Source organism: Trematomus bernacchii, unplaced genomic scaffold, assembly GCF_902827165.1.
Source record: "Trematomus bernacchii unplaced genomic scaffold, fTreBer1.1, whole genome shotgun sequence".
In the NCBI taxonomy this organism is placed as follows: Eukaryota; Metazoa; Chordata; class Actinopteri; order Perciformes; family Nototheniidae; genus Trematomus; species Trematomus bernacchii.
The window spans coordinates 21322880-21350163 of NW_022987973.1; the positions used below are offsets into that span (position 1 = coordinate 21322880).

Below are 27284 nucleotides of genomic sequence, written 5' to 3' on the forward strand. Positions count from 1 at the left end.
TCAGGTAAATATCCTTAAGACATAATTGTGCTTTACTTTATTCCAATTATGTGCTACTTTATACTTTTACTCCATTACATTTTAGAGGCCAATATCATACGTTTTACTACCCTAAATGTATTAAACACTCATAGTAAAAAACATTTTATTGATAATAAAATGATGATACAATATTCTACTATAAAATAATGCAAACACTAAACACTAATAACTTATAATTAGGGTCCCTCAGTAGGACCCAGGTAGGACCCCGGAGCCCTGCTTGGAGCCCTGCCTTTGCCCCTGCCTGCAGCGGACAGCAGGCGGCGCTGCGGCAGCTCTCTGTCCGAGCTGTTTCCTGAAACGCATACTTCAGGATTAGGAAGAACACACCCAGTGACATCAGTGAGGTTTGAAGAAGAAAAAGTCTCTAGTCAACGTGCAGAGGAGGAACAAGAGGGCCGAAATGTCCTGCCCGGTTTTCTGTCGGATTTGAGTGTTTTTGTGACTCCGGAGAGTTTAGGAACCAAGCTGTCCAAAGTTGTGCGTAAAGTTTTTTTTCTTCTTTACTGAAGCAAACCGTGGAGCGCAGAGTGCCGCGTTTCTCAAGAGCGCAGGATGTCAACTTCTGACGAGGCAGACGGGCTCCGGCCGAGATATGGCTGTAAGTTATCTCTTTCTGCTCACCTTGACATGCAGGCGGACAGGCAGGCGGGCGGGCGGCTTCCCCTCACTCTACCGGGGAGAAGAGCCCCGGATCCCCGCTCTGCTGTATGCAAACGCCCCCCAAACGTTTTTGAAAAGTTTTTGAACTAAATGCTCAGTGTGGGTTTTATTTCTGACAGCATGGCTACAGCTAAATTATGACTTCCGCGTTTTTAATAATAATGCATCGCAGTGTGAAGAGGGAGTAGGCCTGCTTTCAGAGTTTCCACATACACGTTAGTTTTTAACGTCCAAGTGGTTACCTACGCACGCCAAGTATTAAAACCAGGGCAGAATGTTCCAAATGCAAGGTTAGTTTTCTAAAAGAAACTAGAACAACATCTTGGGTGCACAATTTGGAGATTGTGTGAATATTAGGCCTCCATATTTCACTTTGGTTGCACATTATAACCCATCAAATATGGAACAAAATAAGTAGTTTCTTTTAGCAGGCACATGCCAACATTCCATTTTTGAATTTTAGTGGTGAACCTAGAAACTGGGGCTGAAGGGTGATTTGTGAATTTCTAAGGCATGTGCTGTCAGTTTTTGTTGAAATCAGGATTTACCTGTTGATGATGATGCCTGCTGACCCACCTCTGATGTGACAGGACAGGAGGCTAAAATGGGGCCTCTTTGTATTGCGCGCCCTCCTGTGCCCCATCCCCCCGCTCTATCATTTGGGAGAAAACTTATTTGAGGGAACATTTGAGTGCAAGCGGGATCACGGCTCCACTCTGTGTAATCTCACGGGAATCGACCCCATAAACTCCCCTGCATTGTTTTTTGTTTGCGGCGTATGAATAAGCATGCCATTTAAAGACAAAGGCTTGCCCTCATCTTACAGTCTGGCAGCCCTGAGCCACATTGAGCTCATTTGTTAACTGGCTACACAGATGACTAATGAATGAGGCCTGTTTCCTTTGTAAAACACTTCAGTATATAGGAGAGGCCTGGGAGTGAGATGGAAACTTCTCCTGGTGATGCAACCAGGGAGAAAACAGCAAAAAAAATAGTACAACAATCCACAATTATTCTTTCTTGACTTTGGCGGTCAATTCATTAAAGGTTCCAGTGTTCTCTCAGATATTTTTGTACAATAACTCCTGTTTTTGCCTCAGTTTGAAAGTCATTTGTGTATGTTTTTTGGGCTCCAGCGGTCCTGGATGGGGTCGAGCGGCTCACAGCGGAGGAGATGGATGAGCGTCGGCAGGCCAACATGGCCTACGAGTATCTGTGTCACCTGGAGGAAGCCAAAAGGTAAGAGCTGAAAGATGATTCACCTGCTGACTAAACCTCTTCAGGCTTCTCAAAAGGGGGAAAGCCGGTCATGATTCAAAGAAATAGAAATAGAGCTGCAATAAGGCCTGCAACAGGCTATTATCAGAATCATCGATACATTTACGGAATATTTTATCCATTAAATGCCCACAAGAATTTCAGAAAAGTATGAACAATTTCAATTTAGGATTGCCATTAGGAGGCCAAAGATTAGTCTTCCAATTGCTTATTTCCTCTGACCACCAGTCCCCAAAATAATCAGTTTTTCTATCAAAGACACACAAGAAAAGAAGGAAATCCTCAGGATACAGATACCAGGTGCATTGATTTAGTTCACCGGATTGGCACCAATACTGACCGTACCAAGGGTTCATGTATTGGCCATGGCATGAACAATCCACAACAAATAGGGGTCCTTTGGCAATTTCATTAACATTCTGTTAAAAAATGCCTACAAAATGTCAGTACATTTTGAAAAATGGTAATCGTAGATTCCTAGAAGCTTCTTTTGTCCAACCAACAGACCAAAACCCCAAAATAATCAGTTTTACTGTCAAAAACATTTAAGACAAGAAGGAAATTCTCAATAATTCAGCTAAGAATGAATTTTTCAGCATCTGAATGAAATTACTGGTTGCTTGGACTTCAGAAGTCATGCACTTGTGTTGATAGATAGGAACTGAAATCTATCAAATATGGCTTCATGTTGGGCTTTAGTTTGTTCGTTTGACCTCCACTTACTCACTTTTTGTAATTTTGCTGTTGATACCTTAGATAGAGCTGGGTATAGGACCTCCTTTCTTTCTCTATGTTTACTTATTCTGTGATCTGAATGATACATTTGGCCAATTTTGATGAAGATTCAACGCTCTTGACCTTACTAAGGGGATCAAGTATTGGTCATGATGTGACCCATGCACTTTATATACTGTTTCTTAGTCATTATGAAATTCAGTTTTAATTCCATTGGTTACATCCAGTCACAGCAGGCTGCTGACTCAGGTTTGAGTGCAACAGCAACTTCTGGTCTCATGTTGCCTTACAAGCAAAGTTTCCAAAGAGTATCATACAGTTGGCTCTATATATCTTTTGGTTAAAAGGGAGCATTGTGGAGATGGATTGGTGCTCTTCAATGGGAAGATCTACTTCGCAGAGTTTGTTGTGAGCCTCAATCTGACTGAACAACTGGGAAGTCCATCCAGTTGTATTAAGCAGTTCAGTGCAGCGGATGTCAGTTTGATCATTTAATCACCACTGATGCTTAAGCTACAGTTGGTTATTAGGCTCTGTGTTTTGGTACTGACTGTGAAGCAGAACATGACAAGTCTTGAGTTAGAATTCAATGTTTGGACAGATTCATCTCCATTTCCTTTTCTGTGGTCTGATATTTCCACATGAAGTCTTTCCAGTTTTTCCATATCCTATTTTGCCAAAGTCCTCACACAGCTGCTTGTGTTTCAACAACAACAACATTTGAGAACTTTGACTTCTTTAGTGACTGATAGCAAGTTTTTTTTTTAGACATTTCTAAATAACAAAGACGTGACGATAAAAATGAAAGGTTTCTGAGATTTTTTGGACATTATTTCCTCAACAATAGATAATAATATCATGTGTGTCATCACACAATTAACTTTATATTTCACACTTAAGCCAAACTTCTCATTTGATACTTGGAATTGGAATGTATGAAGAAGTAGATGAATTGTGTTTGTCTCGCACACACACATTTATGCATCTGTGTGTTGGTGTTTGCAGTGTGTTAACGTGTTTTAGTGGCTCTGTAGCCGACCCTGCTGCAGACTCACGGATTGCAAAAAGAGGAAGGACCGTACGAGACAGGAAGTGACTCAGTCCCTGTTGATTAAAGTATTTCCCACTGTTGCCACAGAAACCGACAGTTGTCATAGCGACAGGTTCCGGTGTAAGTGCGCTCTGCTGTAAATAAAAAAAATAAGCTGTTTGATGTCCGGCATCTCTCTCCTGCTCGGTTGTTACTTACCATCCACCTGTGATGTTCAGGACATTCCTGGAAGGCTTTTGTTTTGTCTGGTCCCATTTTTTCCATCCACCTGAGATTTATACCTCAGTTTGTTCTCACAGTTATTCCCCAAAATAACTTTAACTAAACCATGCAAGTTTCCCTGAACGTTTCTCAATAAAATAAGAGCAAAATATATTTTACAGCCAAAAAAAAGATGGCCTCAGTCAAAACTCTTTATGACTTGTTTCTGCAGTTTGGTCAATCTTTGTTCCTGCTAGTGTTGAAATATCTCGTAGAGAAGAACACTTGTGAAGAGAAATGTAAAGAACACTTCCAGTATGTGCTTTTCATTTCTTCTCCTCCTAGGTTCTTCATGTTCATGACCCTGCTTCTTCTTCCTAAACACACCACATCACAAACGTCTGACAGTGGTGTGATGGGGATTCCCACCAAAATTTGCATGTCAGGGTAGAATTTTTCAGAGGAAGGAAGGGTTTTTTTCTTGTTGAAGCTAGCGTCTTTAACCCACAGAGTCTGATCGAACACGTCTGATGGTTTATTAGGATTTTACTTTGATGAATGACTGTGTTATGAAATTAAGTTTGATGGCTGTTGAGTAAGCTGATTACATGGGTTAGTGTAAGGCTGTGTAATTAAGACAGAAGATGGACTACTTAATCCTGTTTTTCAGAAATATGCTACTGCTTGATAATGTTGTAGCCATATAGGTCTGTTGCTCTACTTCCAGCAGAGTATGGCTGCTAACTCCTGTTATTGGTCCAGGGCTTGTTTTCATGGGAACTGAAGAGTCTGCTATCAACCATTTGTTGCCACAGCCCACATTTTGAATTTACATAAGCATACATTTCTTAAATGGTCAAACCTGAAAAGTGAGTTTTTCTTATTATACTATATTCAGTCTTTGGGCACATTGAGACGACTGTTTGTTAATATATGTTGTTATAGTTTAAGTCTAATTTGCCTAGACAATACGTAAATAAAGTATGATGAGCAATTGGTTGTATCTCAGAAAATAGAAAGAGAAGACATGCACACACATGCAGTATTCAGAAAAGATTGTGCAGACTTTAATAATCACAATGTTAGCTTTTCCCATGGATGTATAAAGAGAACTGGATAAGGCGTCGGGGCGGGGCGGGTCATTCCTATGAGAGATGCCCAGTGGCGCATTAAGCCAAAAAGGACTGACCCAAAAACAAAAGTGCCCAGATCATGGGGTCTTGGGCCCATAGAACATGCACTAGCTCTTTTGGCTAAGCCCCGCCTCCGATCAGCTCTGTCATTGAGGGTCACGCTCAGTAAAATGTATATATGCAAACTAACTCTGGATTCGGTATTTGACGCATTTACAACATTTAGGACCTAATGATTTAAATAGAGGCTATTAAAGTGCCTATACTGGGTAGTTCATTTAGCAACAAAAAAAAAGAATGACGTCAAAGACAGACTAACCGTTTGGCCACTACTGAAATGTTTTCAATATCCAGCTCACTTCCTGGGGGCTTGGTTTTTCCTAATTTTTCTTTTATTAAAGTTTGTTTCAAGTGAGTAAGGGTGTTGCCAAATCCACTGAAACAGAAATAATTAGCATTGAACAGCAAAGCACTTTTGTTGTTATTTGCTGATGTTGATGCAATTCTTTCACCCTGCGAGCGTCCTGATTGGTCGATGGTGTTCCCCTCAGGCAGATTTTCAGGTAGCTCTATGTGGGGAACACCTGAGACTGCGGGGGATGGCTGCTGGAGGAGGAATGCTGGGAGTGTGTGTCGCAGCTGCGTGGTATGATGGGAATGCCTCTGACAGGTGCACAGCAGGGTGTGAGCCGGATGCCCTGTGGGGGTGGCTGCAATGCATTGTGGCTCTTTAAGACTACTACAGGTGTGTGTTTGAGCACAAAAGGCCTACATGGATAATGGCACTTCATGAACTCATACTCTCACTCTGCAGAGATGCAAAGTATGTGTTATCACTCTTATTTTCATGTTCCCATGAGATGTTGAGAAACAGTCTGAGGCCTGCTGTGCGCGTTATCACACCATATTTAAATTCTAGGTCACCTGTTCATCTCTTTTGGCTTTTCAAATATGTTGTAATGCTGCTAAGCTTTTTTCTTTGGCTATAGCTTTTACTATTTTCTTTATTGATTATTCTTACAATTAATTATTGGATAACTTTGCACATTTCTCAACAATTTTGAGATTTTTTCATTTTTATTTATATGTTGTGTAGTATTTGTTTTCACATTTGTATTGGAATTTTTGTTTTCCATTTTTGTTTTTCATTTTCTCCTACTATGTTTATGTCATGCACGAGAGCCAAACCAAATTCCTTGCACGTTACAACCTTGTTGGCAATAAACCAAATTAGGATCCTAGGTCTAATTGACCAATATATGAAACATAAAAAGCTGCAAATGTCCATTTGATTGAGCTGGTATGAGAACATTTGGGCATTTTAACTTAAATGACTACCTAATCACAAATTCTCACCAACCAATCATGTAAACAGCATTTTTGTTTAGAGTACTCAAAGAACTTATTGGTATTTATACTCTGAATCTATTCCAACAAACAGGCCCTCTTACTCTGTATATCCTAGTTGGCTGCTTCAGTCTCTGAGAATGCAGTTGGACATGTTATGTTTTCAGTGAGATGCTTCACTTTATTGATCTGTGCACACTGCTAACTGCACATTCCCTCCTCATCACATCAGTGCACAGAAAACAGTTTCAAGTAGTTTCGCTGTAGATTCTCTGGCGATAACTGACTCATACAAGAATTAAGTTTCCTGACACCCTGCGCCACGTGCACTGAAGCTGGTAGTAAATAACTCCTTCTTTTAGAGGGTGACGTAGGTTTCTTTGGGGGGGTGGCTGGAAGGTTTTGATAGTTCAGGTGAACCGGATTCCTGCCGGATCAGACAGCAGAGTGACAGCACAGTGAAAGTGAACAGGAGCGTTTGATTCGTCTTCAGGGGAGGGGAGGAGAGAGCAATTGTGCAGTGAGTGAGATTAATATTTCATGTGGTATTTCTAATACGATAAGATCTGTGAACTCCCTGAGCAGACACAGAGACTGGCAATGAATGTTTAACTAGAACTTGTTTTTATTGTATTATTCAATTGGAAAGAAAGTAGGATAAATAGAAGAAGAACAAAGTAAAGCGTATAGTATTATTGCCCAATCTGTGTTGTAGATGTCCATTAGATTTTGTAGCGTCACTTCCTGGTTAAACTTTCCTTCCATTCCTTGCTGTGGAGGAGGATTACAGGTGTTTGGGTGTGCTCACTTTCAGTTTCTGGTGCCAATAGTTGTGTGTGTTTGTGTTTGTGTTTGGAGGGGGGGATTGTTTACATGCTGTGGGATTGTCTGACCTCGTGTCACTGCCTGACTGGACATACTGGTTCCAGTGGTGTAAACGCATTTTCTGAATGCCAGCATTCAACATGCTAAATAACTCTCTGCATGAATTTACACCATGTGGAGGGAGACCACAACTTTGAAAATTAGGCCCAAGACCAGTTCATTTGAACATTTGAACTGAGCTTAGATTGAAATACAAATGCATGCAAAACATCATTTTATTTTAATTTGTTAGTTGCTAATTTTCCAGTTTAGGGGGCGTGGTCTTGCCAATTTGACACACCCAAACACCTTATCAAACGAGAAATGCCCTCAATTTTTAAAAGGATCCTACCAATTTTGATTGGTGGCTGGCATCGACTTTTCCTAGTTTGGCCCCTAAAAAACGCATGAAACACTTAAAATGTAGTTAATTGACACACTCAAGTTAAAACAAGGAACAGAGAACAAGTATTCAAATACCAGCAGTATAAATAGCTATTTTTTAACTGTTCTTCTTTTGAGCTGCATTGTAAAGCTGATGGCATAAGGAAAATATTGACCTTTTCATAAATTAATTTCACTATGTTTGTGTTGTTGTGCTCTCCCGCCCTGCCCACAGCTGTAATTCTGTAGGAGTCTTTGTTTAGACGGTGCTCAACTGAGTGAAGTCCTGTAATGACTGCTGCCGAGGGAGGGCTGAGGTATAAACCAGCAGGGTTTACTCCAGCGTCAGCCTGATTTACGTGATGTGTGATAAGTAAAGTCTGTCTCAGAGAGCTACAGTTTTTATGGAGTTAAGGTAGGAAGGATGATACTACCTTAACTCCATAAAAACTCCCTATCGACCACATCACTGCCATCTGTGGTCTTCATCCTTCCTTCGACAGGGAGGGTTACATTCAGATCTGGAGTTTAAATAGTGTCTAATTAGTGTTTAGTGTAATTTCTTTAAATGACAGGGTTCACTATAACCATGATTTTCTCCTAAATGTTGAAGGATTTGAGAAAAAGAACATGACCCTTGAAAATGAATGGTCTTGAAAGTATTTTCTGAAAAAATAAATTACGAATATACACCACTCTTGGGGTAGAGTTTGTGTTGATTTAGCACAAGTGTTAGGTTTGAAATAAATGTGATTTTCTGATATGGAAAGATACAATTACTGATGGCCAAAACGTGTCACTTTTGAGTCCTTGTGGTTCAAACTCAAACTAGTGCAGCGTAATGCTCCATTTGACCCAACTGCCTACACCTTTATAAGAATGTAAGTGGCATCAGTTCTTGTCCTAAAGGTAATTGGGGTTCTTACCTCTCTTTCCTCTTCAGTTAATTTGACATATTGCTCTTACCGACCATTTTAGTTATGTTTGTAACTATTTCTTCTGTATGGATTCATGACTGTGTTCCAAAAAGCTCAAAAATAGTACGTTTTTGTGTCTGCTCATTGATCTTTATTTGACTTTGATGACTGTGACTATCACCTGATGTGGGTCACAGCAAATGGACCAATGCTGTTTACATTACAGTTTTTTTTATCAATACAGTTCTGTGATGAGTGTTGCAAGTGTTGCCTAGCAACAGCACAGTTTACCTGTGGTTGGCAGCTTCCCTCTTCACTGACTGACTGACACGCTAGTGTTTTATTGACACTGTGCTCTGAGACGATGAAGATATTTTTTCTTGTCTAGTAACAGATTGGTGATCTCAGTGAGAGTGTTATCGTTTATGTGAGGTCGCTCTCGGCAAATGGCAGAATTATAATTGTTTTCTTCCATTTGCGTCAAAGTAACTGACACTTAGGAATGATCAGCATTCACCCGAGACCAGACTCTTGGGACAAATAGCACAAATACCACAGTGGCATTTTTCATTGAGTTACATCAGTGACAGTTGAAAATTAGGTCACAAATTGCTGTTGTTTTTTAATACATTTTTACCTCGGGGTGGAAATCTTTTGGAGGTTTTGATGTCTTGGTAACATTTTAGTTTTTATCCCAAATGTACTGTGGCCGACGGGGGCAAACGCGTTACAACGGCCCAACACATTTCTATTCCAAGCTAACAAATGTGCCAACTTTATAACCCCCAAACATCAACAACCTCTTCGGTCCCAGCTGTCTGCATCACTTTTTAGTGTCCCCATTTCCATTGTGTTTTGAGCTTCTTGTAGCATTTTTTATTTGCAGCGTTCGGTATTTGCAGCGTTCGGTATTTGCAGCGTTCGGTATTTACAGCGTTTTTTTAGTAATCGCTGCACATGTGTTGTCAAGTTGGTGAAGCTGTTTTTTCATTTGCACGTGTTTTGGAAAATGTGTGTTTTTATATTTATATAGTTTTTGAATGTGCAGCGCGTTTCTCCTAATGTAAGTGTTTTGGGCTGTTGTAACGTGTTTGCCACCATACAATGTATTACAAATCACTTATACACATTGTCAGGATAAATAGAATTTTCCCATGCTATAACATATAAAAAGGGATAATTAGGGTTAAATACTGGGACATTAAATACAAGTATTTATCAGGAGTTTTCTCCAAACTCCCTTTTTCCCAGGAGAAAACCCACAGGAACCCTGGTTTATACATTCTTGTGGGTTTGCTTGTTTCAGACTGCTCCACCTCTCTCTCAAACATCATCAACTTATTCCCCATGCCACTGTCACAGTTAAACACTATAGTGTGACCATGACATGCTTTAATAACAGTAATAGAACTGGCCCATCTTCTCAGTCGCAGCAGTTTCTGCCAGTTATGACATGAAAACCAAAGTTTCCACACACCATTTCACTACTTGCGTCATAACTTTACACAAGTATGGGAGTGTGCTAGTTTCTGCTACATCTCCATATTTTAATCTTCCCTCAAGAGAAGGCGTTTGTGTAAAAAGACGACTTTGAGAGAGCGAGATAATCCATCAGAGTAAACGGAAAGATAATCTCTGTTTTTTTATCTCTAATCCATCATGCAGAGTTGAGTGTGGTTACACTGTAATCCTTCCTCTCTGTTATCTGACACCCACTAAAATAAAACAACTTCTCTCAAGAAATAATAACTGATACTTTACAAACTTTACCGTCAAAACCATGTCAGTTTTTTGTGCCACGTTGATGTTGGAAGAAGAAGTTTGGACCTAAAATATTTTGAAATGTATACATTTAAAAAAAGGATTACTCACTTTATGCATTGCACAATGACGGGGAAACTAGACTCAGATGGAAGTAAAAGGTTTATAACTTTGAATCAGTTTTCAAATTTTTCTCAGGCTTTAATAAGTTGGATCACAGATTTGACACCCTATTTATGATGTAATACACAGAAAGTGTCAGTTTAAAGCTCCGTTTTCTAAATGTGTTAATAAATGTCACGCCTCACTGCAGACCGCCCCAGTTCCTGCTCTGGCCATTTGCCTGTAATTTCCTGTTTTCAAACTGTTTCTTAACACTCTTGTGTACAGCCACTGCCGCAATGAATATGATGTAATTCAATGCCCCAACATTGAGTTGCTCCGAGGAGAACAATGGCACAAGAGTGATGTTTTCAAGCCTTTTCATAGTGATACCATCTGACCTCAGGTGACTGATCTGTAAAGATATTCCTGGACTAAAGGACTGTTCATAATGACAGGGAGGAACACAGCCGTAAACAAGACGAAGCTGCTAACTATAGGGTTAGAGCACGAAAAATGTGGAATCTAATCAATGGAATGTGAATATTTTTGACCTATTGCAATTACAATCTGATTTAGTATATTGGAGGAAGGGGTCATTTTTGCATTGTTATTAAAAACATTTTTAGGGAAGAAGGCCAACACTTGTGGTCTGGCTGTTTAAAGGGGCCCTTCTATGCTCATTTCACACTTTACTGCCTGTGCTGCGGCACCTCTTTTCACCCTCTGTCTGAAACCAGAGCCCAGTCGGCTCTGATTGGTTAGCTGGCCGGCTTTGTTGTGATTGGTCAACCTCTTACAGATGTCCCGCCCCTTAACCTATCACGTACAATGTACGCGCTAGCCAATAGAAGCATGAGTGTTAGATAGTGAGGTCAATATGTTCCTGAAGTAAACAAAGGAGTCCAATGGAGGCATTTTAGGCAGGGGGGGGGGGAGTGTTTTGGAGAGAAACTCCCTCTGGAGGGAACTTGGGATTTAAGCCTTTGAAGACCATTTACATACACAAAAACCTATACAACACACTACATTAAAGGGAAAAACCCCAAAAAGCATAATAGGGCCTCTTTCCTTCAAACTTATTTTGCTTTGAATGCTTTGAAGTCCTTGCTACACTGCAGGCTGTGTTTGAGTTGCTGTGTAAATGTTACCTGCTGAGGCCTCCCAGCACACAGGCCTGAGTCACACCTCCGACAGTTGAGAATGTGGGGGGAAAAGGGAAAGAAAGAGAGAGGGATCAGTACTCCACAAAGGCCCTGCGGGAATGGTCCAGGTCCCGCCCCTCCTCCACAGCCGCTCACCTGGCCGTCTGAAACCTGAGACCACAAGTTACTCTTCCAGTTTGGATCTCCGTCACAGCGTGGGAACACTCCCTGGATCTATCATGGTGAGGAAACCTGTCAAGAGCTGAGCTGATACAGCAGTTGCATCTGACTGACAATGACCCCTCCCCCCCCCACCTGATCAGCAGGCCTACCTGACTCTCACTGTCTCAGGCCGGCTTGGTTTTCTGTTATTACGTCTCTGTACGACAGCACTCAGCTGGTATTTGCTCTTAGATAACTTCAGCTGTAGACAGTAATGGCTGTAATGCTGCAGGTCACATGTGATGGATGACTGACCTCAGAGGGCCTGCAGCCTCCAGGGTCAAAGGTCACAGCCAATGATGGTGCTGTGTTTTTGTTGAGGAACAGGCCCCAGAACGCCTCGTTGGAGATTTTTCTATAGTGACGTAACGATACCCAGGTCCAAATGTACCAATCTCAGCCGCGGAGCTTCGCCGGCACACACACTCACTCAGCCTTATCTTTTCTCAGCCGCGGCTCCGCGGATCTCCGCACACACACACACTCACAGCCTGGCTGTGAGTGTGTGTGTGTGTGTGCTCAGGCTGAGTTCCGCGGTGTCTCGCTGTCTCGCAGACCCCACGCAGCAACCAGGAAATTACACCAGTAATTCAGCTCACACAGTCCGCTCCTCGAGCCTCAAAGGGCGGAGCAGCGAGCCCCGCAACATCCCGCCAACACGGCACCCAGACCCCATGCAGCGTTCTCATCTGTTTGTCATTACTGGTGTCATTTTCTGGTTGCTAACAAACACCATTGTAACACATAAACACACATCAGAGCACAGTGGGCTCGGATGTGTGTAGGACAGAGAGTGAATAGACATACTATACAGAGATGCTGTATGAGAAACCAATGTGATTTTGGAACATTGTAAATCTATTCTAGTAGACCTCAACAATGGAATTATGATCAGTAGAAATGGCCATGTCATGGCCCTATTATACTTTTTGGGTGTTCGCTTTCCTGTAGTGAGTTATATAGGTTTTTGTGCATGTGAATGATCTGCAAAGTTCCCTCTAGAGGGAGTTTCTCTCCCACACACTCCCCCCTCTGCCTGAAACACCTCCATGTTTACGTACAGAACAAGTGACATCACTACGTAATACTCATGCTTCTATTGGCTAGTCCTTCAACACATTTTACGTGATAGGCTAAGGGGCGGGACATCTCCAAAAGAGCTAATCAATCAGAGCAGACTTGGCTCTGGTTTCAGACAGAGGGTGAAAAGAGGTGCTGCAGCACAGGTAGTATGAGAAAAATAAAGAGCTCTTTTTAACATTAAAGCATGGAGACATGTCACTGTAGAAGAAAAAAATACAAAAATGAACCTAAAATGAGCAAAAATATATCCCTTTCTCAACTAAACTTTTGAAGGATTTTTTTTATCATATCCTATCATTGTTTGGACATCTAATGCCTTGAATTTGAAAGTGATAGTAGAACTAGATAGGACGTGTGTAAACAGAGTAGGTGAGTGACATGCGGCAAACTGAGACCCCGTTTGCACGAGGACGATACGGGTTGTATCCGCATAGTTTCTCTTTCGTATAGCCCTTTCGTTTACACGAGACCGTAACAAAACGATAGAAACGGACCCCGCAAACGATAACGGGTCCCAAGGTGGGTAGATCTGCAAACGGAACGCTCTGGGGGGGCAAACGGCTCCGTGTGTACGCCTCTATACGATCATTTTCTGATAACGATGAAATAGCCCCACCTCCCTCTCCCCACGCCTCCCTCTCCCCACCTCTCCTGCTCAGAGATCAGCTGCTGGGCTGTCAGAAGAGGGGGAGGAAAAGAGAGGCTATGTTTATTAATTAGAGATTTACAGCAGGAGCACACGCAGTCCACCGCGGAGAATAAACAGAAGGGCAACCATACTCCGGGGTCTTCTTCGCTGCTTTTGGTGTATTTTGTGGCGGCAGCAGCGCCACTTACAGGCCGGGCATATGTACTACAGCGTTTCCAGCGTTTCCAGCAGTCTCTCGTGTGAACGGACACGTTAATTGAGCCGAATGCGTGTGAACGGAATACTTTTTTGAAAACGCATACGGTGTGTAAACGTACCCGTGTAAATGGGGTCTGAAAGTGCAGCTTGGAATTAAACCATGACTTGCTTATCAGGGCACTTGCTCCAATATATGCACCCTAACCGCTTGGCTATTTGCATTTTTATGCATCCAATGCTCAACTGCACCTTTACATGTTGGCTGAGGCACAAAACCACTAGGCGGTTATTATAGTAAGTTTATTGATAAATACATTAAAACAGTAATTCCAAAGCTTTCTTACCCGGGATCCCATTAAATACAGTAATGTGTACACTGTCTATGACTTTTGGAATAAGATTTCCCAGTATTTCATATGAAAAATGTATAGATGAGCAACAACAAAAAAATACATTTTCAAATTCCTACAAATTATTTTTTAAAGAAAGGTTGATCTTGTGACCCCTAGTTTGGGAAATACTGATTTAAACATTTGATTTATCAGCATAATGGTGGAACATCAAGATAATTACTTTTAATTAGCACATGTATTTTTTTCACAAGCTCTCGCACGACATTAACAAAGAAGTCTGAGTCACAGCCTGGGATATGTGTTGCATTGCACAGCCCAACCTTGTTGAAAAAAAAAGGGTCAATTTTTCCCCCCCACTTTAACACGCTCGGCGTAGATTTGACACAGTGAGTCAGCGTGCACTGTGTCTGTCCAGCTGCTGTCGGGGGGTTTGAGTGTGAGAGGACGAGGTCAGATGGTGCTCAGATTCCAGCGTTGCATTAAAGCATGTAATGGACAACTTGGCTCACACTCATCCCTTTTTTGCGTGGTGCCTTTTGTCCTTCTTCTCCTCGTTTTCTTGCATCACTTTCTTTGTGCCTCATGAAACTATTACTTTTGAGGTTGTGAAGTCCTGCTGGATTGTAAAAACACTCACAAAGACTTTTCTTAAAACTCAGTCCTTAATTAGACTCAAGTTCATCATCACAATGGAAGGTGGGTGGTTAGTGAGAAACTTGGGGGGGGTCCTTCTCTTTCCCTTTCTGACAAATATCTATTTATAATGCCAGGGACAACACCGAATACATTGTTGTCTACACTTAGCATTGTGTTTGGCTTTATGATGCTTGTTGTGGGTGTTTCTGGTGAGATTAGTGTTATTACATGTACACCGGGGATTTCCCTGGCTTAATTCAAGGTTTAAGTGGTGGGTAGGGTATATGTGTTGGCTAAGACCCAATATTAAGTGAATCTTGCATCTGGTTCCTGGGATGTCTCTGATGATAAACTGAACTGTGTATAAATGGATTGTGTGTAGTTCTAGTTACATTAACACCAATTACTGTGTGCGTTTCATGTGATTTAAGAACATTTGACAAAGAGGCTGACTAGACAATTTCCATATCCATGCAATTTTTTTCAGGAAGCATAGCTTTGACAGGTTTTCTTGGACACCCAGGTTAACTATTGTTTCAACATGACCGTGTTATACTTGACTATTTAACCATTTTATACTTGCTTGATGTTAACATTTTTAGATGCCTTGAGATCAACCTGGTATCAGGGCTCAGCTCAATCTGATAACATCAAACATCACAGCTTTTACTTTCATTAAAGAAGGCTGGATGCTGGACACAGATTGTCCTTGTTTCTTTATAGTCCTGGTCCAACGTCTGTAAACAACTATGAAAGATCAGGCCGCTCCCAGAGAGGGACATGAGAACAATACCTCTTAACATTACAATAACAAGGCTTGTGGTTTGCTAGTGTAAGCTTACTGCTATTACAGATGAACTGCAGAGGAAGCTCTGTGTCTGTGACTCAGTGAAACCTGGAAAGGGGAAGTGTTTAACTGAAGTCCAAAGTTTTCTCTTCTTCAAGGGTTAGACTTTATTAACGGACCCCCTGCTGCCAAAAAATGTGGTCCCAGTAAATCCATGCTGTAGGTCGGAGGAGGTTTTATAAGGTAAACAGTGCAGAGCAGAGGATGCACGGCGGCTGGCGAGGTGCCTGCGAGTCTTCCTGCAGAGACAGCGGTCAGTAGCAGAGCTCTTCCTATGAGACTGACCTCTGAACTCGGCCCAGACTTCCGCTTCCTGTCGGCACACTGGAGGGATAAGATAATGATTTGTGGTGTTTCCAGGTTTTCCTGTACTTGAGGGCTGCTTCATTGATGTTTATTAAAACAATAATTGAATCAAAGATAGGAGGTTTTATGAATCTCCAGCTTGTCTACATATATTATGTGGCCTGTTGGTTAAGCCTACATTGGCCAAATTGGCTGTTATATTGCAGATTTTGATCATATTTCCTTACAGTATAATCGATCAAAAGACCTTCTGAAATCGGCCATTTCCAAAACAAGATTTCAAGTATTAATTTTGCTCATTCATTTGCTTGTCTATTCAGCTTTGACCAGATTTCGAACCATAACTGTTTCATGATTCATTCGCACCTTGCTGCCGTCCGTAGATGAATGGGGAAATGATTGTTCACACATACTTTAAACATCTGTTCCCTGAACCCCCCCCCCCCCCCCCCCTCCCCAGAAAAGATCACATCACTAATTGAAGCTTCTTCTCATTGGCTTCCGGTGAAGTTTAAATGCGATTGGTATAACCTTTTTTTGGTGTGCTATTTTAGATTTAGATTTTTACTCTACGATTAATCCTTTGACAGAAAAAAACTGTATTTGTGTTTTGGATCAACAAAATGAGTCATTTAAAGGATCACCATGGAATTTTATAAACTAAAGATGGACATTTTTTATTATTTTCTTAAATGTTATAGATTAATGGATCGTTTGAACTTTTTTCTTTGCAGATTAAACTATGACCAGAAAAATTGCAGTATAATTTCCCTTGGGCATAAATAGTTTGAATACCACTGTGCAATAATTTAAAAATGATCGGGTATTGGAGCACGTAAACACCATTATGTCTGTGGTGATTAATGGTATGTGTGTATTCTCTGCCTGCAATAAAGAAGTGGCTCTCTAATCATATCCATACTCACTAACCCTCACCCTGGGAGCAGTTATCCTTCTAAAGTTTGTTCATTAAAATATTTTAAAATACATTTTAATCTTTGCTGTCTGGCTGAGTAATATCCAGGTACTGCGTGGTAGGTTTGTTGTTGGTGGGTATGCATTATTTATCCTGCGTTCCCATGTAGTCACACCATTACAATGTATCATTTTTTATATTTGCAGTGGTTTTATAAAATAATGAAAACAAATGGAAACAATGTTTTGCTCCTTTTTTTGATTTGCTAGTTCTGTTTTAAACTCCGATTTGATTTGGATGTTTGCAGCCAGTTGGCCCGTAGTTCTTTTGTTTAGATATTGGAATTTGTTTTACAAGGCTGCTGGTTATTCAGATCTGCATGGCATGCCATGAACGCATTAGCCTTCACGCACCTTCATATCTCTCATCTGGTATTTGTTCAGATTAATTCCAGACGATGCTTTCATAATTGTCTCTATTATTTGATCGTATACATGCCTAAAGCCATTATCACAACATGAAAACATCTTTGGAGCTCTTCTCCGCCGTTGTTGGAATCCAGATGTCGACATAAAAAAAAATCCCATTCATTGCTGGCTGGTGAAGTGGAGGGTGTGTCTGTGTTTGTGCTAGCCTGGAAAGGGTGTGTAGCCCTGATAAAAGAGCCATTAGTTAGCCGTCTTTATGGAGCCTTTGACTGCTCCAGTGCGGAGTGAAAGGAGGGGGCTGTTCCCGACCGGCATGCCCAGGCCTCGCGCCACGGGTCGGTCACCTCGGCCTCAATAGCGGGCCTGTGTGGAGACCCCATGTCCTGACTTCCTGGGAGGGAAGTTGTTTCAGCTGGGGTGTAGCTGGCTTGTGTGTATTTTCATATATTTGTACGAGGACCTAATGTCCTGAAAATAATTGGTGTGTGTGTGTGTGTGTGGGTGTGTGTGTGTGTGTGCTGTGTGTGTGGGTGGTGTGTGGTGTGTGTGTGTGGTGTGTGTGGTGTGTGTGGTGTGTGTCTGGTGTGTGGTGTGTGTGTGTGGTATGTCTGGTGTGTGTGTGTGTGTGGTGTGTGTGTGGTGTGTGTGGTGTGTGGTGTGTGTGTGTGTGTGTGTGTGTGTGTGTGTGTGTGTGTGTGTGTGTGTGTGTGTGTGTGTGTGTGTGTGTGTGTGTGTGTGTGTGTGTGTGGTGTGTGTGTGTGTGTGTGTGTGTGTGTGTGTGTGTGTGTGTGATGTGTGTGTGTGTGTGTGTGTGTGTGTGTGTGTGGTGTGTGTGTGTGTGTGTGTGTGTGTGTGTGTGTGTGTGTGTGTGTGTGTGTGTGTGTGTGTGTGTGTGTGTGTGTGTGTGTGTGTGTGTGTGTGTGGTAGGTAGTTAACCTTGTTGTTGCCTGACAAAGACCTTAGCTACAGAAGAGTGGGAGTGTTTGCTCGGCAGATGAAAAGACTGTTTGCCTATTTCATCTGACCTCCTTCAGTTTGTCCTCATTCTGTGAAATTCCTCATAGTCGACGATAAACTCAAGGTCTTCATAATCGGAGCTGATATTTGGAGGCCGAAATAAACAGTTCCTAACCAGATAGAAGATATGTGATCTTTAATAAAAGAAGATGTTTTGTTTTGAGGTGGGGAAGGCAACGGCAGAACGTCGGATCCTCATTGGATTAAACAATCATATCCGATCTGTGCTCTGTTCAAATCAAATTAAAATGCAATGTAAATAAAGTATAATTTAAGAAGAAAAAAAGTACATTTCCTTAAACGTTTATTTTTGCGGTAAACTGTGGCCCTGTTTTCCAAATTGTGTTGTGGTATTCAGTGAATGTACTGTACTGTAATTGGCCTTGAGATGATCGTATCTTCAAAGGAAAAGACACCCGGAAATTCTGGCTTTGCAGTGCTACTACAGTGAAAGCCATAATGTTCAAACAATGTTATACCTCTTAAATAAAATGGTACGTTGGTTCCATACCGCACAATGCAGCTACTCTAAGTTCAGGCGCTCTTATACCACCTGAGGCGAGTTCATGCCCTCTTATCTTTTAAAATCTTGAATATTTGAAGCACATTGGATAAAAGTGGTTCCACTCGAGAAGAAACGTACAACTTCTAAACAGATGGTTGTCTCAGATTTATTTTTAGGGACTAAATTGGACCGACTTCCTCTGTAGTTGCTGGGCGGCCATGACATGAGCTGGAGGAATCTAATCCACCAGGCCTGTCCCAGTATGGGAGCTCAGCGTGTCTCCTCTGCGGCCCAGAGCTGACATGGGCACACAGCAGGAATGTGACTCCACAATATGACCTAAAAGAAATGAAATGTCACACAAGAGGAATGCTTGGAACTATGTGCTCAGGAGGAGAGGTTACCACAGGCCAGGTCAGGTGCAACACGTTTTAGTGGTGCAGAAGAGAAGGTTGGTTTTTATGAAAATCACAGGAGGGCATGTGGAGGAGTTGTTGTATGTATGCAATCCAAACCTGTGAGAGCTAGTTCTGTGCTTGCCTAATATTTTCCATGTGGGTTTACTTAGTGACTCCACACCATTTTAATCTGGGAAACAATAACGAGTGATCCTCCCTTAGGGCTCATTATTTACTGTAATTGCAGATGAATCATTCAGTGCATCAACATGAAGATAAGCCGCTCTAATATTAATAATGAATCCATAATGGTTGTAAATGAAGCAGTGCTGTTTTTCTTCCATTTAGTCTCAAGGTTGAATCCTTAATATTAAGACTGCTACGATTTGAGACATCATTTCTCTGGGATCTTGTGATGAAAAGGATGTTTGACATTTCAATAATGATTAGATAATAAGTTGTCATGTAGTCCTGTGTTTTACATTTGGAATTGAATCACTGCAAAAGTAAAATAATCAATTGACCGAATGTCAACAATTAAAGAGATAACCTTGCAAAAGAGAAATCACTCTGTGACTTAAATCCAGAAGATTTATTATAGTGGCAATTTCCAGGCATTTCATGATCAGCTCTACATGGTCAGACCTTGTTATCTTTCATTAGTCTAACCTACACTTTGTCAGTCTTAGCTGCACATGCTAACACTAGCATGCATGATTTGTTTGCATTCGTATGTTAAAGTATACTAGCATTAATGTCAAAGCATGGCTGAGACTAATATGTTAAAGTTTAGCATAGCCTACTAGCATTACTTTTAAAGCATGGTGAAGGCTAAAAGGATTTTGAGCCTTATCTTTTAACGTTTTTCTAAAGTCATGAACTGAAGTGTTGGACAAGTTGCAACTTTAACCTATTTTTGAAACTAGAGGAAAAGTCAGGGAGCTGTAACACCAAAGTAAACAAGGTTACAATGATATTAGCAAGTTCCACAGCTACTTTTTTCCACATCTTGTTAGCTTTGGAACAACAGGAAGCATGGATTAATTTGGGCAATCAGTGTACTTGATCAAGGGAAGTACTACTTAAATAGGATACAGTTAAACTGAGCACAAATACATTTAGATGAATATAATCTTTACTAAGTTGCTCCACATGTAACTAAATAATAACCCAATCAGAACAGTATATTTCATACAGCCGTACTTTTTTTTAACATTGCCAGAACTAACTGCACGCTGAACTTTTGTGAAACCTTTTCGAGCATCTTCCATCAGTAACTATCAACCATAGGTACTTTTAGGACAACCTTCTTGAAATAAAACCCCTTTCAATCTCTGTCTTGATTGTTTTGGGCTTTCTTAAAAAAATGAAATGTTAGAAGTTTAAAAAAACACAGTAATTATCTATTTAAGTATGGATGTATGTCTCTTCCTCTTTGTGTTGACTGTGATATGTGATGTCTTGCAGATGGATGGAGGCGTGTCTCGACGAGGAGCTGCCCCCCACCACAGAGCTGGAGGAGGGCCTGAGGAATGGCGTCTATCTGGCAAAACTGGGTAACTTCTTCGCCCCGAAAACCGTCTCCCTCAAGAAGATCTACGACCGCGAACAGACGCGTTACAAGGTAAAAACACGTATTTTGTATTTATATATCGGCAAAAAGTTAAAATCACCATTTTCTAATCTTAAAAGGCATTTCAACAACAATGAATCCATCCTTATTTCACTGAAACAATTCTTCTTCTCTACATTTATTTATTGCTTGGCTGAGGTAGAAAAGCAAAATGTGACATTGGCAATAGAAAGTTTTGGGAAAAGAATGTCCACGATGAAAGCTATATGTAATCTTCCTCACTTTTTGACATAAATCAAACTGATATGCAATCTTTTCCACCTAGTAAAAACAAGCGATACATTTGGATTGAAACCTGGCTAGTATCAGTCCAACCCGCAACCCATACTTCTGTTAGCCAAAAATCATTATTTTGGTTTGAGATGTGACTGTGGTCTATGGTTCAACACTATAAACCTTTGTGGAGTCAGTATGTGTTTCCCTGCTTTGTGTTGTAACGTGTATGGAGCTGTTGGATGAACGGGACCTCAGGCTGGATCTGAGTTTTTGAGTTGGGACTGTACATATTTGTTATGTTCTGACATTTGTTTTCTCTCCTACAGGCGACCGGTCTCCATTTCAGACACACAGATAATGTCATCCAGTGGCTCAACGCCATGTCAGAGAAGGGACTGCCAAAGGTGAGCGTGACTCTCATCTCTCCAATACTATCTCTCACATGCAAATGTACCTACAATGGAATTCTGAGTGTTAAACTTTTATTAAATAAATATTTGTGTTTTCTTTACATCTGGCAGCCATTTTCCAGTACCATTAAGTAAAACATTCAATGGAAATGTGTGTTTGTCTTTAAAAATGGTTTTCCTTCAGGGCTTTCTATGTATTCATTTGTTTTACAAGGCAAATGATAGCCTGTATGTGTTACAGGTCTCACTGGCTTTGTCAGTTTTGCATGATTTAGGTTATCTACTGCAGATCATACAGTTTGTGTTATGCTTAATATCATCCACAGCATACTGTTGATCCAATCTAAATGGATTTGCTGACTGTGTTTTGTAGTTATAAGGTTGAAATGCTCCTTTAAATTCAACTCCGATAGTGATTAGTTGCCTATTAAGTAAATGTCCTTTCTAAAAATGTTCCACTGTGTTAGCTCTGTGGAAACTCTGAATTCTTGTTATTATGCTGCTGTGAAATAAAATTGAGAATCAGCCCAAAGTATCACTGGTTGGCAGCTTGAACAGAAAATATAAGTAACTGCCTTCAAAACGTCCATTTCAGTTGCACCACAAAGACACTGCCAGGGCGTGTGATCGCACATTCACATGATGAAATCCTCTTATTAGAGCTGCTAGCTTGAATCATTCCTGCAAGCATGCTGCGACACGCTGACATGCTAACGTTGACCTGCTGAAAACGTATTGTCTCTGTTTCAGATCTTCTACCCAGAAACCACAGACATATATGACAGAAAGAACATGCCACGCTGCATCTACTGCATACATGCACTCAGGTACTTTTTGCTTCTCTTCCTCTTATGTGGCTTTTGCAGCACGAAGTCAGAAGTTGGACACAATCCAATCAGAAAACCACAAAAACAACATCTAAATGAGCTCAACAAACATATATGTTGTTGTAGAATGAATTACTCATTCATTGGTTTATTCCCTGTAGAACGCACACATCAGTGGTGTGAGCATGCATCAAGCCTGTGACGTTTTTATGAGGTGAACAGTGCAGTTTTTCAGCAGAAATGCCTTCAGTGGTACAAGCAATGAAGTGGTTTGTTTTAATATAGCATTCCTCCTCAGGTAAAATGGATGCAGGGGCCTTTGGTGGCTGTATAACTGGCCCCAACACAAACCAGTAACACCCAGATGCCACAGCACTGCCACAGAAACATGCTCTTTACCCGTTTTCATTGAAAGATCAAGAAGCCATCAACAGGGTTTTGTTGTGATATTAGAATATGAAGAATCCTTAGTTTCCTTTTTAAAACAGAGAAGATTATTATTTGTGGGATTCAGGTCTAGACATGATTCTCTGTTTGACTGTGATCTATTCCTCCTTTTTTCTCTTGTCGTCCTATGCCCTTTCCCGTCTTGTTCTTCAACAAGAGGCTCGGGTATCCCTAACAACTTCGTCCTTTGTCTTGCAAAACAAACTAAAGTTTGCAGGATGTAGCAGTGTACGCTCCGTTGAATAATACATGCATAAAATATGAGATTAGTTTATCTGAGGAATGTTGTCAGAAATAATTTAGTCCATCTAAATACATTTTAGAACTGTTTAGTGATACATATTATCTCTGTATGATTGTCAATTTAGCAACAGTCAGGTAAAAGTCATTTGAAAGTCTGCAGTGAAGTCCAGTTTCAGTTGCAGCCAGTACAGCAGTAAGGAGAGTTAAGTCTGAAACGATAAAATGATATATGTTGTGAGGTACAATTACGCGTAAGGTGTTCTGTAGATTAAATGTTCAAATATTAGTATAGTTTTTATTTTATTTCACAATATTTCAGAACCTTTTTTTGATGCCGCTAGCTAAAAAGACTACCCAACGAGAAGACACCCATACAAGTTTTTAGGGAGTCCCAATCAGCAACATTTTATTGCCTGTAATTTGAGAATAAGCAGCACAGTTTTCATGGTTTACCTCAGTAGGCACCTGCAATAATTTATTAAGCCAATCACAAAAAAAATAATCGTCCATGTGTTTGAATTATCCACCATCCACAGCAAAAACGTCAAACAAGTGGCAGCATTTAGAAACATCTGTTGTCTTACTGTGAAATGACAGGGTTGCCTTCTGATACTCTTGTGGTCTGTTTATGAACCTCTTACTTTCCTCTCTTTATTGTGGTGATTAGATTGAACTAAAATTGTCTTATGTTCAATTTTGTTTTAACCCTGAGCAAATGAACCTGCATGAAATAGATTTTTGTGTTTCAGTTTCTGTATTGTTGCCATTTTTGTGTGAGGTTTCAGCTCTGCTACTACCCATTCTGCAATGTTTCATTCTTTATTGTCTCTGTCTTACAGCCTGTACTTGTTCAAGCTCGGCCTGGCCCCCCAGATCCAGGATCTGTATGGAAAAGTGGATTTCACTGGTAAGCTCGAGAATGAGCATCTGTTTTCCTCATTCTGTCCCTGTTAACCCAATTATGTCAGCCTAAATCCAGAGCATTACAAATGTCACCGTGCTGCCAAGGTTAACAAGAAGTTTAAAATGTTTTTGGTACACAGAGTTTTTTTTACCCAGCAGGCCACAGTGTGTGAAAGTCATTAGTAATTGTGAGAGCTTTTCCTGTCAGTTGTGTTCCCGCGTAGCTCCTTGTCCCGGAGCCGGAGTCATGTGATTATCTCACATTAGCCAGGAACAGTCTGTCTCCACAGTCTCTACTACTCTAACCCAGTCCCCCCACCACCATGTCTGCTCCCTCCATTGATATGTTCCTTCTTCTCTGTCTTCTCCCACAGAGGAGGAGATCAACAACATGAAGAGCGAGCTGGAAAAGTATGGAATCCAGATGCCCGCCTTCAGCAAGATTGGCGGTATCCTGGCCAATGAGCTCTCTGTGGATGAAGCTGCCTGTGAGTGGGGCTCAGATGTCATGGGGAGAGGGTGGGATGTCATAGCTGCAAATTATGTAGTTAAGTTGATTAATGCTTCCATAATAAAACTGATACTAATCTCCTCGACCCTCTGGAGGTCACAAAACTCAGCCACAAAAGTCTTCAAGCATTCAATTTATCTACAACTCTGTTTTTGTTACATAGTAACATTTATTATCAGTCAAATAAAAGACAAAGACAGCTTTATTTGAAAAAGATTCCCCTAAATTGCGAGGATAATGGCTTAATTTCTGCTTTGATTAGAGGATAAGTACTTAATTTTCTCCCCCTCTTCTTTGCATCAAGTAAGTCAATGGCAAACTATATCCATTTGTATGTACTATGCTGCAAAATCCAGAAGAATCTAAACTCACATGACAAGACAAGTAAAACGTTTTGGATATGCGCATCTTTTCACTTTCTTGCCATTAGAATTAAATGAAGGATTGAATACTATCTCGGATTTGTCCGTTAAAATTTTAATCTACAGTTGGTTGCTCAGCTTAGCCTAGCATGTGACTGGAAACAGCGCTATAGCTTCTGCTAGCTTTTGTTTTCCAAAAGTGGACATTTTTCACTTACCAGTACTTCTGAAGCTCAATCATTTAAAGGGGACCTATCATGCAAAATGCACTTTTGTACGTCTTTTATACATGAATATGTGTCCCCGGTGTGTCAGGGAACTCACCAAGTGTCAGAAAACACAACCCTCTCTCTTTTCTTCCATACCCAAATCTCTAAAAATGGGGCTGCAACAGAGCTGATTATTATTTGAATTTTTCTGACGTCAGAAAAGGGGTGCTCCGCCTATATGGGCAACTCTCCACCTATCAGGGGAATGAGAGACCGCTCGAAAGCGCTGGAGACGCTGTAGTACATATGCCAGGCCTGTAAGTGGCGCTGTAGTCTGCCACAAAAGCAGCGAAGAAGACTTCTCACAGAATCAGCCCTTGCAAAAACAGGGCTGGAAAAGAGCAAATGGAGCGAAATGAGGCATGGCTAAAATGCATGATCTGTTTGGTATTTTGAAAAAAAGACTTCACAGACATGTTTTATATAGGTATGGCCCTACAATATATGTTTCAAATATAGCATGATAGGTCCACTTTAAACTTTATATTGTGTCTAATTTATTAATACAAAAAAAGACTAGAACTTGTCATTATTAGACTATTGTTTTGTGAGCTTTAGAGTTGCATGTAGGAATTTTCTTTTCTGCAGAACTAGGCTAGCTGTTGGGAACTGCTGTTTTTATGCTAAGCTATGCTAAGCTAACAGTTCCCTTGCGGTGCCATTTATGTAACTCACCATAGGGCTATTTCCTTTATATGCTATGCTTTCTGCTCTCCTGCCTCAACTTCCTTTGTTTACTTGCTGTTCCTTGTGTATACTAATAATGAATTAGTTGAATAAAAAGAGTAATTAGAGTGGTATCTACATCTGAGCAAGAGAGCGACTAAACACACTTTACGAATGTCCAACCATTTAATTTTCAATACCTTATCAGAACAACAAGATGGAGAACTATATTAACTGATTGATACTTGAAATGATCCAATGGCCCCCCAAATGTAATTAAATCCGGCTCCTCCCGTACTCCGCTTCATCCTCAGTACATGCTGCTGTGATCGCCATCAACGACGCCATCGACCACGGCGTCCCAGAGGGCACGGTGGCCGCCATGCAGAACCCCAACGCCATGCTGGTCAACCTGGATGCCAACGCTGCTCGCCAGTACCACGACATACTGTACCAGGCCAAGGGAGAGAAGGTGGCCAACTCCCGCAAACGGGTACGCAGATTTAAACTTCAGCGATCACAGATAGTGTGCTGTGGATTCAGATGGTTTCTGATGGCCAGAGAGGAATGTTAGCCTGGGGCACGTTATCCTTGAAAGATCATCAGATGGCCGTAAAATAAAAAAGGGGCCAGCCATTGTCCACTTTATGATTAGAGGATAATTGAACCATGTAGCCCCAAGCAGAAGAGAGGAGTAAAAATGCTGAATCCACGCAAACCACTAGGGCAGCAGAAATGAAAACAGCCACAAAAGTAAAGAATGGAGGCTGGAAGATGAGCTTGGGTGGGGGTAGACGGAGGAGTAAAATCACTCCATCATCAGATTTGCCAGCATGTCCTTACAATGAAAGATAAATGTACATTTTATAATGTAAATTTGTGCCAACAGGCAGAGTGAATGAATTACCCTAAAGATGGTAAAAGGAGAAGAAAATAACCGCAGAGATACATGTTTTACTCTCGTGTCCTGCAGGGATGTGATGATAAGTGATGCTCATGTGTAATGCTGTTATGTTTGATTTGCTGTTGGCCACACAGCAAATGGAGAACACCGAAGCAGAGAGAGATATCTACGACGAGCTTCTCACCCAGGCAGAAATCCAGGGCAACGTCAACAAGGTCAACGGTAAGACACGCAAAGACACACGCACACGTTTATTCACCGATTTGTTCATTTGTCTTGGGTTTCCATGGTGCTGTATTAAAATGTAAACCTCTCTCCTGCAGTGGCCACCGCCCTGAGTGCAGCCGAGCAAGCGTTGCTGAGCGGCGATGAGGATAAGTTATACGAGGCACTTAAAGCCATGGGCATCCAGAACCTGCAGGTCCAGAACAAAGGCTGGTACCTCAAACAGCTGCAGGGTGACCGAGAGAACAAAGACCAGGTGGGAACAGAGTGCAAAAACAAGCTGTATTTATTTCAAGAAAATGGTGCGGCTTCTTTGTCTCCTCGGTATAATCTCAACTTAATTTCTTTCTTATTAGGTATCTCCAGGAGAAGCCCTGACTAAAGATGAGCTGCAGACAGGCGTGGACGTGTCTAATGAGTTTGCAGCAGGCTACCTAAAGAGTATGCACATGCTTTCTTATACAATTATTATTTCCCCCTTTCTATC

General features: G+C 41.1%; 1 protein-coding gene across 1 annotated transcript in view; it reads left to right on the plus strand.

The window, feature by feature from the left end:
• Positions 1 to 381: 381 nt before the first annotated feature.
• iqgap1 (IQ motif containing GTPase activating protein 1) overlaps positions 382 to 27284 on the plus strand; it is a 48846-nt gene continuing 21943 nt past the window's right edge. Inside the window, exons 1-11 of the mRNA XM_034116213.1 lie at positions 382 to 643; positions 1842 to 1944; positions 20649 to 20805; positions 21357 to 21434; positions 22191 to 22267; positions 23797 to 23864; positions 24235 to 24348; positions 25983 to 26161; positions 26707 to 26794; positions 26896 to 27053; positions 27154 to 27238. Coding sequence (XP_033972104.1) covers positions 598 to 643; positions 1842 to 1944; positions 20649 to 20805; positions 21357 to 21434; positions 22191 to 22267; positions 23797 to 23864; positions 24235 to 24348; positions 25983 to 26161; positions 26707 to 26794; positions 26896 to 27053; positions 27154 to 27238 — 1153 coding nt within the window. The 5' untranslated portion in view covers positions 382 to 597. The remainder of the gene's footprint in view (positions 644 to 1841; positions 1945 to 20648; positions 20806 to 21356; positions 21435 to 22190; positions 22268 to 23796; positions 23865 to 24234; positions 24349 to 25982; positions 26162 to 26706; positions 26795 to 26895; positions 27054 to 27153; positions 27239 to 27284) is intronic.